Source organism: Staurois parvus, unplaced genomic scaffold, assembly GCF_062004578.1.
Source record: "Staurois parvus isolate SC_StPar_1 unplaced genomic scaffold, SC_StPar_1.0 ptg001046l, whole genome shotgun sequence".
Taxonomy (NCBI): Eukaryota; Metazoa; Chordata; class Amphibia; order Anura; family Ranidae; genus Staurois; species Staurois parvus.
The window spans coordinates 176,364-192,600 of NW_028318842.1; the positions used below are offsets into that span (position 1 = coordinate 176,364).

General features: G+C 43.2%; 1 protein-coding gene across 1 annotated transcript; it reads right to left on the minus strand.

Moving 5' to 3' along the window:
- Positions 1-530: 530 nt before the first annotated feature.
- On the minus strand, positions 531-3,322 carry LOC149440905 (uncharacterized). Its single transcript, XM_089657994.1, has 2 exons — positions 2,489-3,322; positions 531-2,455 (listed from the first exon to the last, which is right to left on the minus strand). The coding sequence occupies exons 1-2, from the start codon at positions 3,180-3,182 to the stop codon at positions 531-533; spliced, it is 2,619 nt and encodes an 872-aa protein (XP_089514120.1). The 5' UTR covers positions 3,183-3,322.
- Between the last annotated feature and the right edge of the window lie 12,915 nt (positions 3,323-16,237).

The window sequence follows — 16,237 nt, forward strand, 5'->3', positions numbered from 1 at the left end:
TCATGACATGGAAGACATATTTTGATTATAACACTTCTTATTGACTTGTAGTGTTCTATTTTAGAATGCAGGCACTTCCGCCTGACAGTACTAGGGTTGCTGGTTCAAATCCCAACCATGGCATCACCTGCCTGGAGTTTGTATGTTCTCCCTGTGCTTGCGTGAGTTTCGTGAGTTTGTATGTTCTCCCTGTACTTGCGTGAGTTTGGAGTGTGGAAGGAAACCGGTACTCCGGTTTCCTTCCACACTCCAAAGTCATGTTAGTAGGCTCCTATCTAAATTGGCCCTAGTATGTGTATGTATGACTGTGAGTTAGGGACCTTAGATTGTACACCCCTTGAGGGTTAGGGACTTATGTGAATGTACTATATATGTAAAAAGCACTACATAAATTGACAACGCTATATAAGTACCTGAAATAAACAAAAATAAATATAACAGGACGCTACATCTCCATTATTGGTCATGAATCAAAACCTTGGTTTCAAAACCAAAGAAAGGTTTTGTATCAACCCAGAGATGACAAAGGATTATGCCTTTGATCTTATTTCTATAACATTGGAAATATGCGTAGCTGTTTTTTGTGTTGGCTTACTTCTTGTAGTGTAAGACTGATCTGCAGTAATACATACTGGTTTCAAACTTTTCTCAGTTCCTATGTTGAAAACATGAGGTACAAACTTCTCACTTACAGCTGTACAAACATGTGTTGGTATGTTTTCCTGAAAATGTCTTTTTGTTACATCTATCTGAATGTGTTTCGATGACAGTGTTTTGTACCATATAGGATAATTTTCACGATACTTTTCTGTTGAACCATCTTCCCCTAGGAGTTTCAGTGATGAATCAGGTGTCTGTAATATGATCTTACTTGATTTCACAATGTGTTCAGTTATTTTGACTGCAAAGAAAACACTTAACAATTTTTTCATATGTGCATCAAAGTTTTTCTCCATATTTGTCAAAGTTCTTGAGAAGAAACCTATTATTTTCTCATTACCTTCTTTTAATTGTGACAAAGTTGCTGAGATTGCATTATTGGAAACATTGGTTTCTAAAACAAAAGGAATTTTACTACAAAACTCAACAGTAGTTAATGTAGTAGCATTCTGCAAATCCCATTTCAATAGTTCCAAAGCTTCTTTCTCAGTTTGATCCCATTTCAATAGTTCAAACACTCCATCTTTTTGTCTCAAACGATCAAATAATGATCTAGACTTCTCTGCAAAATTGGGTATAAAATCTTTACAATGATTTACTTCACTCAAAAACTGATGCAAAGCCTTGCGATTTGTTGAAATTGGATAAGCAGAAATAGTTCTAACTTTTTCTTGCAACAACTGTCTCTGTCCATGACTAATTTGCATATGAAGGAATTCCACCTGTCTTTTCATCAACTGAACTTTCTCTGTATTCAATTTCAATCCTGCTGTTTGTAACAACGTAAATATTTCAGACAAAAGAGTGATATGCTCAGTTATATTTTGTGTAGACAAGAGAAGCTTGTCTACATTCTGGACAATACATTCTGGCCTAGAGAATTTAGATAATATTTTTCCCAAATACTCATGAACAATTCCATCACTTAAATCTAAGCCTGGGGCTAATCTTGTGAATGTATAAGTTTCTTTGTTGAAGCTAAAGGCAAGTTTATATTGACAACTCTTAGCTAAGGGTACTGACAAATGGCTATTGGCAATTTCAAGTACAGAGAATATTTTGGCCTTGGCATCCAGATGTGACATTATGTTACAATCAGGAACAATAGATTTGTTATTTGTGATGCATTTGTTCAATGTCCTGAAATCAACTGATAAAGAATATGAATTATCAACTTTGATAGGCCAAATACAATTATTCACCACTGATTGTACTTTCTTTAAAATTCCGTGCTGTAAAAACTCATCTACAATGGAAGAAATTGGATTAATTGATTCTAATGGCAATTTGTATTGAGGTTGAGGCTTAGGGTCTCTACCTTCAATGTCAACTTCAAAATTTGTAAACAAACCTACATCATTTTTTCTTTGATTCCAAAGATATTTATGTGATCTAACCAATTGTTCCAATTCAAGATTGGTTCCTGTATGTGGCCATTTATGATCTGAAGACATGTCAGCAGTTGCTGTACAAATACTTCCAACATTACAGTACATGGAAGAATCAATTAATGTTGATTTGGGCCTTCCACTTTCATCCAATAAATGTGGAGCAACATATTCCAACAGTAAAGAAGAAGAATCTCGATTTGATCCTGATTTAAATTTCGGCAATGGCAGTAAACCATTCCTATTAATGACAACAGCACTGTTTACCATATTGTTTAAGCTGTTGTTGACTCTCAGTGAACTGATCTTTTTAACTTCTGAGGCATAAGGCAACTCAGACAGACTATTGTTGGAACATGGAGGAGCAGATTGTTCAGAAATTATATTTTGGTCTTCTAATTCCAAAGCTTTTCTTTGTAAATCTAATTTATAATGAATACAATCTCTTTTCAAATGACCAAATCGTTTACAATAGAAACAAATAGTATTTCCTGTCTGCTCTGAGACTCTCGTCCTGCCTGTGACGTATTCATCATCATAACTGGGTTTGGCTAAGTACATGGTCTCTCTCTGTTCTCCATTTTGAACAATTAAACTTTCCTTCTTCTGATTTTTCATGAACTGATCAAGGATTTTAAGATTAAGTTTTGCAGCTTTATCCCTTAATTTTCTCTTACACATTTCTTCCTGATCTATAGGGTCTCCTTCTATAGACTGGATCTCTGGTACAAAAGATTTTTGTTTCTCTGCCTTGGTATTCACACAAATTCTTTTTACATCATCTTGCAAGTCAGATAACTGAATGTCTTTTGTTTGAATTGCGCTTTGCATATCATCTATTTGCTCAGTCAAAATCTGGCAATTAGCACATACACTGCACTGATCTTGCTTCATTACACATGTAGCAGTCTTAGGAACATCAAAAATCATGGCGTTAAAAACATTAACTAACTTCATTACATTTCTAACTTGTTTGCTCAGTTTCTTAAAGGAAAACTTAGATTTTTCTATCTTAATATTAGCCTGTAAGCATTCATTATACATGTACCGCCAAAGTTCATCATCTTTAACAAATGTAGACAGATTCTTGAATTCTAACTTACTCTCTCTAGATAATTCATCAATAAAATCCATTACTTACCGATTAAGAAGGTCTTTCTTTACATAACGCGTCTTTTCTCTCTTGGCGGGAAATGACATCACCAAGGAACAGCGTTTCTTGCAATTGCGCAAAATTCTCACCAATTCTGCTTTTAGGTTCTCGATTATGCCGACGATTCACCTGTTGAAGACTTTTACTTCTCCTGAAAGCTTGACTTCATATTTTGTTGACTTACAAACATCGTCCCTCTCATCAAGGTGAAAGAGAAAAAAGTCAAAAATAATCGAGTGTCGGAAACTAATCGAACTGGAGGCTCGCCACTGTAAAATATCGTATTGTCTCGATATTTTATTAACTTGTATTGATGAGAAATGTTCAGATAAAAAGTCCTTCCACTTCTTGCATAAACTCAAAAAGATGATTTAATAATAATGTTGCATAAAATTAGAAATAAAATATTGGAATACAAAATGTTTAAATAATGTCCAAAAAATATAGTTAAGTTCTTGATAATAAGATTGTATATAAGTATATGTGTGTGTGTGTGAAGGCTTCTAGCAAAGAGTGAGACTGAAACCTTTGTTCTGCTCTTGAAAGAGCAATCCAGCCCCCACCATCTCCTAAAAGTGGGTTGGTATTCTCTTGTAGTCCCACTAAGATAAATGACACCAACAGAAGTATTAAAACAAAACCTCCAATCTACTTCTCTCAAAGTCTGAGTGTAACTTTATCTCTTACATAGATGGGGGAGGATGGGGGAAGGTATAGCTAATTGCTCTCATATCTGGCTTGAATGTAAAGGAAAAACCCAAGATATATGTTCATATGAATATTCACAGACTATGAAGTCTAATTACTTACTTTTCCCAATCTAGAACAAATATAAATATAATAACTCAATTATTCTATTAAGATCCAACTCATCCATACTTATGTTAGTACTGTTAATAAGAAGATATTAGATATTAGGTTAAGGAAAGCTCTTCTAACATTTGTAATATAGGATCCTAGTAAGATACACACGTATTATCCAACTTACTCTGTGCTGTAATCCATTTTGTTCAGATTTCTTTTTCTTCATGTACATTTCGTGTAGAGCGTGGGCCAGAACATTTACAGCCATCATCACACAGGCGGTTAGAGTTGTATAGCGATAAAATATTGATGACAAATCTATTGGCTTTGTACAAGGTTTTGCAGGAATATGATACCATGATCGGTAAATGTAATTTTTGTGTGAGTTTGGGGAAAGGCAGTGAAACCCATAAATCCAAAAATCTTCCATTATTGGGTCGGTTAGGCAGTCAGAGATGTTGGCACCATCACCATAAATAATATTGTCATATTCTCCTTTTGGTTGCCATATAAATATGAAGCTGCAGTTGAGTGTTGTGTAGTCAAAGGAAAGCATACTTCTTAATTTATTCCATGATTGTGGGAGAATAAATGTGATATTTGTTATAACAGAACGTATAGGAGAAGCTAAAGAAAAAAAGTTTCTTGTAAAAGTTCCACATATTATGACAACCTTAGCTGATGATTCACTAAGAGTCCTCCTTTTCTGATTATAAGTGGCTTCATCTGAAGTGAGTTGCATAATGTAATCTGTGCAGATCCCATGTAGTTTCATCATCTTACTCAGTTCCTGGGACTCATCATCACCGCTGCCAATCCCTGATGATATTATTCCAACCCAGTTCCATCCAAAATGCTGCAAAAGTTTAATAATAGCTGTATAACGAGCCCCATCATCTGGTGTCATACGGAATAAAGTTGGAAACATTTTTCCATCACTCAGGCGACGGTCAGTGACTCGATAATTGATCTAGATGAAATGTTGGGAAATATTTTATTGGGTTGTTATTATTGGAACACTTTACATTGTTACTGTGATTGCAGGACTTTCCTTATTCTCAATATGACAACATTCTGCACTTTATCTGCTAATCCCGGTAATCAGAGACTTCTGGGAAGTGTAAGCTGACAGTAAAACCTTTCTACATAGTTACCGTATTTTTTGCCGTATAAGACGCACCTGACCATAAGACGCACCTAGGTTTTAGAGGCAGAAAACAGGAAAAAAAATTCTGAACTAATGGACTGCAGACACAGTACAGGAGATGACCAGAGACTGCGGACAGCACAGGGATGACCAGAGACTGCGGACAGCACAGGGATGACCAGAGACTGCGGACAGGACAGGGATGACCAGAGACTGCGGACAGCACAGGGATGACCAGAGACTGCGGACAGCACAGGGATGACCAGAGACTGCGGACAGCACAAGGATGACCAGAGACTGCGGACAGCACAGGGATGACCAGAGACTGCAGACACAGTACAGGAGATGACCAGAGACTGCGGACAGCACAGGGATGACCAGAGACTGCGGACAGCACAGGGATGACCAGAGACTGCAGACACAGTACAGGAGATGACCAGAGACTGCGGACACAGTACAGGAGATGACCAGAGACTGCAGACACAGTACAGGAGATGACCAGAGACTGCGGACAGCACAGGGATGACCAGAGACTGCAGACACAGTACAGGAGATGACCAGAGACTGCGGACAGCACAAGGATGACCAGAGACTGCGGGCAGCACAGGGATGACCAGAGACTGCGGACAGCACAAGGATGACCAGAGACTGCGGACAGCACAGGGATGACCAGAGACTGCGGACAGCACAGGGATGACCAGAGACTGCGGACAGCACAGGGATGACCAGAGACTGCGGACAGCACAGGGATGACCAGAGACTGCGGACAGCACAGGAGATGACCAGAGACTGCGGACAGCACAAGGGATGACCAGAGACTGCGGACAGCACAGGAGATGACCAGAGACTGCGGACAGCACAGAGATGACCAGAGACTGCGGACAGTACAGATGACTTCTGACCTTTGGGGGGGGGGGGGTACCTGAGTTTGACAGGTACCCGCTCTTACTTCCGCAGAGTTTTTGTTTGATCTTACCTGTTCCTCGATCCAGCCGCGCGCTGTCTTCCCGGCTTCTGTAATGGCGCTCGGCATGACAGCCGGGTGCCCAGTGCGCATGAGCGAGAAGCACTTGCGCTTTGTGATTGGTCCGGCGGCTTCTAGGATCTGTCATGTGTCCCAGGTACCGCCTTACCATTCACAAAATGCACCGCTTCTTGTGCATGCGCACTTGGCACCCGGCTGTCATGCCCAGTGCCCACACTACAGAAGCCGGGAAGACAGCATGCCGCTGGATAGAGGAACAGGTAAGGTCACACTGCAGTGCTGAGCGGCCGGCCCGGTATTCTGACACAGCCGCGAAGGAAATACTGGACCGGCCGCTCCATATTCGCCTTATAAGACGCACTGACATTTCCCCCCCAGTTTTGGGGAAGAAAAAGTGCGTCTTATACGGCGAAAAATACGGTATGCTGAGGTTAAACTACAGGATCCATGAGCGATCACTAAGGGGCCGGGGCATTTAAAAGAAAAAGCCTGGGAAGACAGTGGGGAGTTGAGGAGAGATTTTGGAAGGTGAGGGTGCATGTGATAGCTCCAGACCGGACCGGACCGGACCAGAGCAAGCACAGCTTCTGGAGGAACTGGACAGATTACTGGGAAGAAGAGCATCAGGTGACAGAGGCCACCTCTAGGAAACCTGTTAGATGCAGAAACATGAAAGTTGCTGCCATCATAGACACATCTTAAGTCGAAGGGGGCCCCCTACTGCCAGACCCCCATTGACTCTACTGATCACCACACAAGGATTGGATGAGAGGGTTCCTGGCACACATATCATCATAGTCAGTTATAATCAGCTTGCTACCATTCAGGTTCTTCAAGTTTCAGACTGCCATCCTTCATTCTGCCATCGTGATCTCTGCTTGTAGGTTGCCACTGTAATTAATTAATGTTATTTCCTTAACCTGTCAGTGGTCATAAAGTTATGGCTGATCGGTGTATGTTCAAAATTCTGATTTTTGCCAAACTCTGCTTGTAGGTTGCCGAACCAAATGAACCCCTTGTTCCCTGCTAGGCAGAGTGTGTTTCTGTAAGCCGTGTATCGGGGGGGGGGCTCCCCAGGATACAGTGAAGTCACGAACGAGGAAAGCGACCCCAACACCAGCTTTTGCCACAACAGAATGTTACTTAGATGTGGCAAATAAACACAACCACAAATGCTGGGAACATACAATATATTTACATACACCCAGCCCAAAGGCTGAGACCCTTGTGCTGCACAGCATGGCGCCCTCTGATGGATGAAGGTAGAAAGTGAAGTAATTTACCTACTGGGGGCACAACTAAGCTGCCACACCTTACCTGTTATTACCCTACAGAGCAGGAATCAGTGTATGGGGGTACGGTATGGGCTAGCCTGCGGTGCAGCACAACAGCTTACAATCTTACACAGATCTACAGTATTCCCCCTCCCATAACTGGTCCTGTAGCACGTGCCTGAGTATTCCTTCTGAGCAAAACGCCAGTCTGGGGTGAGTTTGTAGGATTTTATCAGCTCTCCAATGTGAAATGTCACTTTAAGTTGTGGAGTCCTTCCAATGATCAGTAATAACACTTGTGGCCTGACACAGACAGAGACCCTAACTAACTATAGGCCTGTCTCAGTCCTATGGGCGCCAACACTGAAATGAGGTGCGTGCACGATCTTACCGACCCGGGTCTGCTTTGCATCCACATGGAGATCATATCCCCCCTTATGTATTATACATGGAGATCATATCCCCCTTATGTATTATACATGGAGATCATATCCCCCCTTATGTATTATACATGGAGATCATATCCCCCCTTATGTATTATACATGGTGATCATATCCCCCTTATGTATTATACATGGAGATCATATCCCCCTTATGTATTATACATGGAGATCATATCCCCCCTTATGTATTATACATGGAGATCATATCCCCCATTATGTGTTATACATGGAGATCATATCCCCCCTTATGTATTATACATGGAGATCATATCCCCCCTTATGTATTATACATGGAGATCATATCCCCCCTTATGTATTATACATGGAGATCATATCCCCCTTATGTATTATACATGGAGATCATATCCCCCTTATGTATTATACATGGAGATCATATCCCCCCTTATGTATTATACATGGAGATCATATTCCCCCTTATGTATTATACATGGAGATCATATCCCCCCCTTATGTATTATACATGGAGATCATATCCCCTTATGTATTATACATGGAGATCATATCCCCCCCTTATGTATTATACGTGGAGATCATATCCCCCTTATGTATTATACGTGGAGATCATATCCCCCCTTATGTATTATACATGGAGATCATATCCCCCCCTTATGTATTATACATGGAGATCATATCCCCCCTTATGTATTATACATGGAGATCATATCTCCCTTATGTATTATATATGGAGAACCCTTAATGCTGTCACTTGATTGGTTACATTTTGCTATATTTATATCATTTTACTATTTCTTTTTACTGTATTGATGAGCTGGCTTCTACTTCACCTCCTTGGATCCGGGATCCCTCTATTTCTGTCCTCCCATCCCTATATGTAGACTGAAAGGAATTCTCAGTGTGGGATGGTCTCTGTTTAAAGCCACCATCCATGAATGGTGAGATTCCAGATTGGAAGTAATGGTGGCACCTGGTGAAGGAAGTCACTGACTACTCTACCTTGTTAAATGATTTCCTGTACAGATCCTCCACACACAATACAATAATGTAGGCAGATGCCCAGATACATTCACTTCTGATCGGTTTAGAAGCAACTACTTAAAGGAGACTTAACAAATGACACAACTTCATTTCTTACAGCTTCTGGTTGTTGAGCTAATATTCTGGGCATTAGATCCAACACCCAGAAGACAACTCCAGGAACCTACCAAAGGGACATGGTGAGCCACCTGGATTGCTCTCTCATTCAAGCATTGAACCTGGTTAGTAATATGGTGGAATTTGGGGATAATGATCACTGAATAATTTCCCCAAATTACAATGTTCTATATACCTGGAATATTCAGATTTCTGTTCATTCTGATCTGCACTCATTCTAGAAAAGTAAAGCTACAAAAATTCCACCTAGAATGTACAGAGCCATCCATTGAACTCACCATGTTACATACATCATTTATTGCAGTGATCACTTACCTGTGTATACCGATACAGACTAAGTAACTGGGCCAATGCATAATTTGAATGGAAACCACTGTCACCAATAATGCCGGCCACTTCTCCATGTTCCTTACAGCAATAGTTAGCAGCTTCCTTCTCTCCAGACAATATCTTTATGACATATCCCAAAGTTTTCTTTGCATCATTACAAGTACTAAATATACGATAGCCCAGGGTGACATTGGGCAGGAGATCGGCCTCCTTGTTAATCTCCTCGATAATAAAGATCATCGCTAAGATGCCTCTGTACTCTTCTAAGTCAACTCTGCAGGATATTGAGAGGTTTTTTAGACCACACAAAATGGTGAGTTCTGAGATTACAGTTTAGCCACAGCCCATAAAACTAAGACTCTCACAGGAAAATAAAATGATTTAAATGACAATTGCAGACAACATACATTACAAACAATGAACTGCTATTGGTAAACGGTAACTCCATTTTGAAAGTGCTGTAATACAGTACCCCAGGGGTGCAAGGACGCAAAGGGGGGAGAAGTGAGTAAGGTTGGAAGAGGGTTGCAGGAGATGCAGAGGGGAGCAGTACTGAAAACAGACTGCAGGGGTGCAAAGTGCGTAAGTTTGGAAGAGGGTGGATGAGGAACAGAAGTGAGCAGTTTTGGATCAGAAGAGCAGGGTGCAGGATGAACAGTGTTGAAAGAGAGTGACAAAAAGGTGAGAATTAAATCTTAATGCAGCCATGCAAAGCTGAAACTTCATCCGGCACAGCAGGGACCGGCCAAATTTCCATCCATGTATGGGCAGGCTGGTTGTACAGAAATTGATCTACTGTAAATCTGTTCAGTTTTTCCCATCAATAAGTGCTGGATGTGAGAGAAGGAGAGAAGCGCCTCTAAGTGCAATATATCTCTTTATTCAGGTATATAGCTAGGAACACTCACATAGATAAGGTAAGTATAAGTATAAAACCTGTGGTTGGTGTAACCATCAGTAAGGTGGGTATCCAGGGTGAGAGCTGTCATCTGTGTGGGTTACGGAGAAGTCAGCGTGGCGGATAGAGGGGAACAGCTGTAAGGCCGGCTGGCATGCACATCCTTCCTCAGAGCCAGGTGGAACTCATGCTGGAACGCAGCGACAGCATGGCCGTGATGACGTCAGATACCTAAGGTGCACTACGACGCGTTTTGGAGCATGCGCTGGCCAGGAAAGGTGGAAGTGCGCTTCTTTGACAACCTTACTGATGGTTACACCAACCACGGTTTTTATACTTATACTTGCCTTATCTATGTGAGTGTTCCTACCTATATACCTGAATGAAGAGATATACGGCACTTAGAGGTACTTCTCTCACTTACAGAGTCTGCTACAGTCGATTTGGAAGCCTTGCCCTCAGTGCTACACGGACCCCCTACCCCCACACTCATCTTCATCATACAGCCATAACCACCACCATTACCCCATACCAGGATCACCCAGGACTTCTAGCAGTGCTTGCGCTGATCACCCCCCCCCCTCATTTCTTAATAAGTGCCGTATGGCCTGCTTTATGTCTAAAGTAGACAGCCAGAGACAGTGAGACACTTCATATAACCCCCCCCCCCCACTAGATTACTGATCAGCTTTATTATACATTGACTTATTCAGAGATGGTGATAATTCCAGAACTCCACAGACCAGACTGAAACACCCTTAAATAACATCACGGACAGCTGAAGACATGTTTAATGAAAAGCAGAGACATGATACATACAATGAAAACATTCTAAGCCAACAGCAAAGCAGAATATTGTACATGTAAATGAAGCCAGAGTTTGCTCATGGCTATTGTAAACTTGTATAAAAGTCTAGAGCAAACACACCGTGATGAATTGGGTTTTTTCACCTGACCATAGACATGTAATCCAGACAGTATGGCCGGGGGCATTATATATTTATCACTCATGGCCCACTGGACAACTGTGCTGGCATCAAGGGTGAATGTAGGATGGGGCACACCATTGGAGCTGATTGTTCTTTCCTGTGTCCTTACAACTGCTGGTGGTGAATATAGCCACCAACTTCTTTGCCTGTTTAATGCCCTCTATGGGTGAGTCAACCACTGAACCTAGAGACTATGTAATGGCTCAGGCAAAACCATGCCATGCGCTGTTGCAGCTGGTACCCCTAGGTGACATGAACCTCACTGAGGCAGAGATACGGTTGGCCCAGAAATGGTTGATTGTATGATATTTTGTACTGGGTAAGGCCATGTGGGAATACGGCACCAACCTGCTGTCTGCCCTTCAGCATGAAAAGTTCATATACATACTTTGCCTGGTGCAAGTCCTCAGTCTGGTGGTGAAGTGCTTCCTGGACAGGTACCATGGCTTGCAGAATCTTCTGAGGCAGGCAAGAAGAGAGTTTGTAGTCATTTCAGCTGGTCACACCCAGATTGTATGCAACCTTGTGAAATTCAGCAGGGAAATTGATATATCTGGAAACTGCTTGATATGTAACCCAGCTGGTGGAACTCTACTGCCTTGCTGCATCAACTGCTCATGCATCTTTGAGCCATAAATTAGTCCTTTTGTGAGTATGAAATGAGCACAGACTCCGGGAATTGGGATTCTTCTCCCCAAGTCAATAACAATTCATACAAGATGCATGCACCATATTGTCATGATTTAAGGAGGCAACCACAATGGTGAGCTGTGACAAGGTGGGCATCAGCATCACTCTTCCTGTGGCATTTCTGCTGAAACATACAGTTCATGACATTATAGACAGGGCACTGGGGGCACAGTAGAATTAAAAGGTGAACTTCCCAGTGTCTCAGGGTCTGATATATATGGCCACCATCACTGTGAGGCCTTAGTAGATACAGGAGCAACATTAGGGGGAGTATAGTTGTCATGGTGGTATTGAGGAGAAAGAGGGCATAGGGCAGGCTTCAGGGGGGTTTAATTATATGTAGATATGAGGAGGTAGCTGAGGAAAATGTAATTCTCACTGACCCTGGGGACTTTGTTTCCTCTATAACTTTTTTTAGATGGTCTCATCCATGCTCCAGAGCCTGGAGAAGATCCCCAGAATTTAAGGCACAAATAGGGGGCACTTTACTGGTTGGCAACCCTCCTGGATCCATGTCACAAGGGAAAAGTATCAGAGCTCATCCTGTCTATGCAGAGAGATAAAATACTTGGAGGATGTGCTATGAATTATCTGCAGAAACCTTCACAACTTGAACCCGGCTCCTTTACACTCTACAACTGACCAACTCTATGACAGAATATCTCCCTGTCCTGCCCTGACCTGGCCTCTGCTGTCTACAACAGTTCACTTTCATCCACATTAGACTCACTTGCTCCTCTAACAACACGAAGCATCAGGCCCCGACCGTTACAACTGCGGCAGACTGACGACACCAGAAATCTTAAGCGACATAGTCGTGCGCTGGAGCGAATGTGGCGTAAAACCAAATCTCACCAAGCATTCACCCGATATAAATCTGCTTTTTTAACATACAATTCCTCCCTTCATGCTGCCAAACAAGCCTACTTTGTCACTCTTATTAGTACCTTGTCATCCACTCCTCATCATCTCTTCTCTACTTTTAACTCTCTACTTTCTCTACCTCCACCCAGCACCCAGTACCTCACTCACTGCTCACGAGATTGCAAATCATTTCAAAAACAAGACTGACGCAATTCATAGGTGCATCGCCACTGCACAGACATCCATCCCACTCAGCATACCTTATAGTAAACTTCCCTGAACCCTTTCTTCTTTTGACCTTGCTACTACCGAAGAGGTCACTAAGGTTTTCTCAGAAGCCCATCTCACTACCTGCCCCCTGGATCCTGTCCCCTCACAACTACTACGGTCACCCTCTTCTTCCATTCTATGCTCCCTCACTCACATCTTCAATCTTTCCCTCTCTACTGGTGTCTTCCCCTCCCCTCTAAAGCATGCGCACATCACTCCCATACTTAAAAAGCCCTCCCTGGACCCCACCAACCTGAACAACTTAAGACCCATCTCCCTGCTGCCATTTACCTCTAAAATCCTAGAACGCTTAGTCTACAATGGCCTGAGCTCCCACCTCACCGACAACAACCTTCTTGACCCTTTACAGTCTGGCTTTCATTCACTCCACTCCACTGAAACTGACCTACTCAAACTCACTAATGATCTACTAACTGCTAAAACCAATGGCTACTGCTCCGTACTCTTACTACTCGATCTCTCTGCGGCTTTTGATACTGTTGACCACCCCCTCCTCCTCAAAAACTCCACTCTCTTGGCCTCAGAGACTCTGCTCTCTCCTGGTTCTCCTTCTACCTATCGCAGCGCTCCTTCAGTGTTGCCTATAATGCTGCCTCTTCCTCTTCACTCCCTCTTTCTGTAGGGGTCCCTCAAGGTTCTGTCCTTGGACCCCTTCTCTTCTCCATCTACACCTCCTCCCTTGGTCACTTGATAAACTCCCATGGCTTTAAGTACCATCTCTATGCTGATGACACACAAATCTATCTTTCTACCTCTCACCTCACCCCTTCAGTCTCCTCTCACATTACTAACCTACTAAGTGACATATCGGCATGGATGTCACTCCACTTCCTCAAACTCAGTCTTTCCAAAACTGAGCTCTTAGTATTCCCCCCAGCCCGTGCCCCCTCCCTTGACTTCTCCATCAAGATCAATAACACAATCATCAATCCCTCCCCTCATACCAGGGTACTAGGTGTAATCATAGACTCCCATCTGTCCTTTCAGCCCCAAATCCAATCACTGTCCAAATCTTGTAGACTTCACCTCCGCAACATCTCCAACCTCCGCAACACCTCCAACCTCCGCAACACCTCCAAGATAAGTCCGTTCCTAACCTCGGAAACCACTAAGCAACTTATTCACTCCCTTGTTATATCTCACCTTGACTATTGTAACTCCCTCCTCATTGGCCTACCTAATCTCAGGCTGTCCCCTCTTCAGTCTATCATGAATGCTGCTGCCAGACTCATCCACCTTACTAACCATTCTTTATCTGCCACCCCTCTCTGCCAATCCCTCCACTGGCCTCTACTCAGTGTCCTCCACCCCTCTCTGCCAGTCCCTCCACTGGCCTCTACTCAGTGTCCTCCACCCCTCTCTGCCAGTCCCTCCACTGGCCTCTACTCAGTGTCCTCCACCCCTCTCTGCCAGTCCCTCCACTGGCTTCCCATTGGCCAATGGATAAAATTCAAACCATTAAAAATAACATATAAAGACATTTATAACTCCGCCCCAATTACATCACCAATCTTGTCTCCAAATATCACCCACACCGTACTCTCTGCTCCTCGCAAGACCTCGTACACTGTATACTGCCAGCAGCTATTGGCAGAGGCTGCATCATGTGGTGAGGGATTACTTGGAGTCAAAGGCAGACTCTGACACCATTATAATGGGTGACCGCCTTGATCATTGGGCAAGAAAGATGGATCACTGACAAAAGCTCTCCCAGTATGCACTCAGGCTGCTGGGCTGTGCTACAGTGAGTATCCTCTCTGCACATACATTTAGTGATGTGGGGGGGGGGTCCTTGTGACAAAACAATTATTTCATCTGTCCTTGCACACAGTTGTGTGCCTGAAGATGATCCAGTCCTGAATCGGGAACAAATAGCAAGCCCCTTCTGCAGATGCTTCTGAATAATTGGGGCATTCTGCTAAAGTATTGATTTCTGAACAGCCTAAACCTCTTCTTTCATCACTCCAGGAATGATATAAATCCCACCTTCCTCCACTATTGCGGTCTCCTGCCCCCATGATCACAGCTGGCCACCATTAACACTTTCTTCTACCACTACTGGCCTGGCACTGTTAGCATCTACTGCCATCACTGTAGTCCCCCCACCACCCCCACCATTCCCAGCTCATACTGGGCCCATGTGCTGTATATACAGAAGGATGAGGTTCTATTTTGCTATGCTCCTACCACTGCCCCAGCGCCTACACTCTCTCCTGCATCAGCTCTTGTCAGTGATCCCACCGGACTCTTCTGGCTTCTGCTGCAGGCCATGGAGGCCAGTGGAATGATACATGGAACTCTCAGATTGTTTCTAATCTCCAACCCCCTTTTCATTGTAGTGCCTATGACAACTATATGAAAGCTTTTTGCATACTATCTACCAGGGCCATCTTTATTATTGATTGGACCCTGGGCAAACATTTTCTTGGGCCCCCCATGCAATTTTGCTCTCCACCTGCTCTGAGACAGCAGATAGACTCAGTTTATTTAGCAGCTAAAATCAGTTTATTTAGCAGGACTGCCAGCAATTGCAATTGGCTGCAGGAGGTTACCGCATATCATTACAGCTTACTGACTGGTTGGTAGAGGTTACAGCACACATTATGTCTCGCTGATTATTTTCTGGAGGTTACAGCACATGATTTCTGCTTGCTGATTGGTTGCTAGAGGTTACTGCACATCATTACTGCTCACTGGTTGGTTGCTGGAGATTACTGCTGGAGATTACTGCACATCATTACTGGTCACTGGTTGCTAGAGGTTATTGCACATTATTACTGCTCATTGGTTGCTGTTGGTTACCGTGCATCATTACCACTTACTCGTTGATTGCTAGAAGTTACAGCACATCATCGCAGCTCACTGATTGATTGCTGAATGTTACAGCACATCATCTCCTCACTGCCTGCACACCATTGAACTGGAAGGTGAAGGGACACACTAAAAGACAGAAAACTCCTAGGGATTCTAGAACTCCTGGAATCAGTGGCAGAGCTGGGGGGAGGGTGTGATCAGTGGTAGTGCTGGGGGGGTTGATGGGATCAGTGGCAGTGGTTTGAGGATGGGATCAGTGGCAGCGGTGGGGGGATGGGATAAGTGGCAGTGTTGGGGGGATGGGATGAGTGACAGTGCTGGTGGGGGAATGGGATCAGTGGCAGTACTTGGGGGATGGGATCAGTGGCAGTGC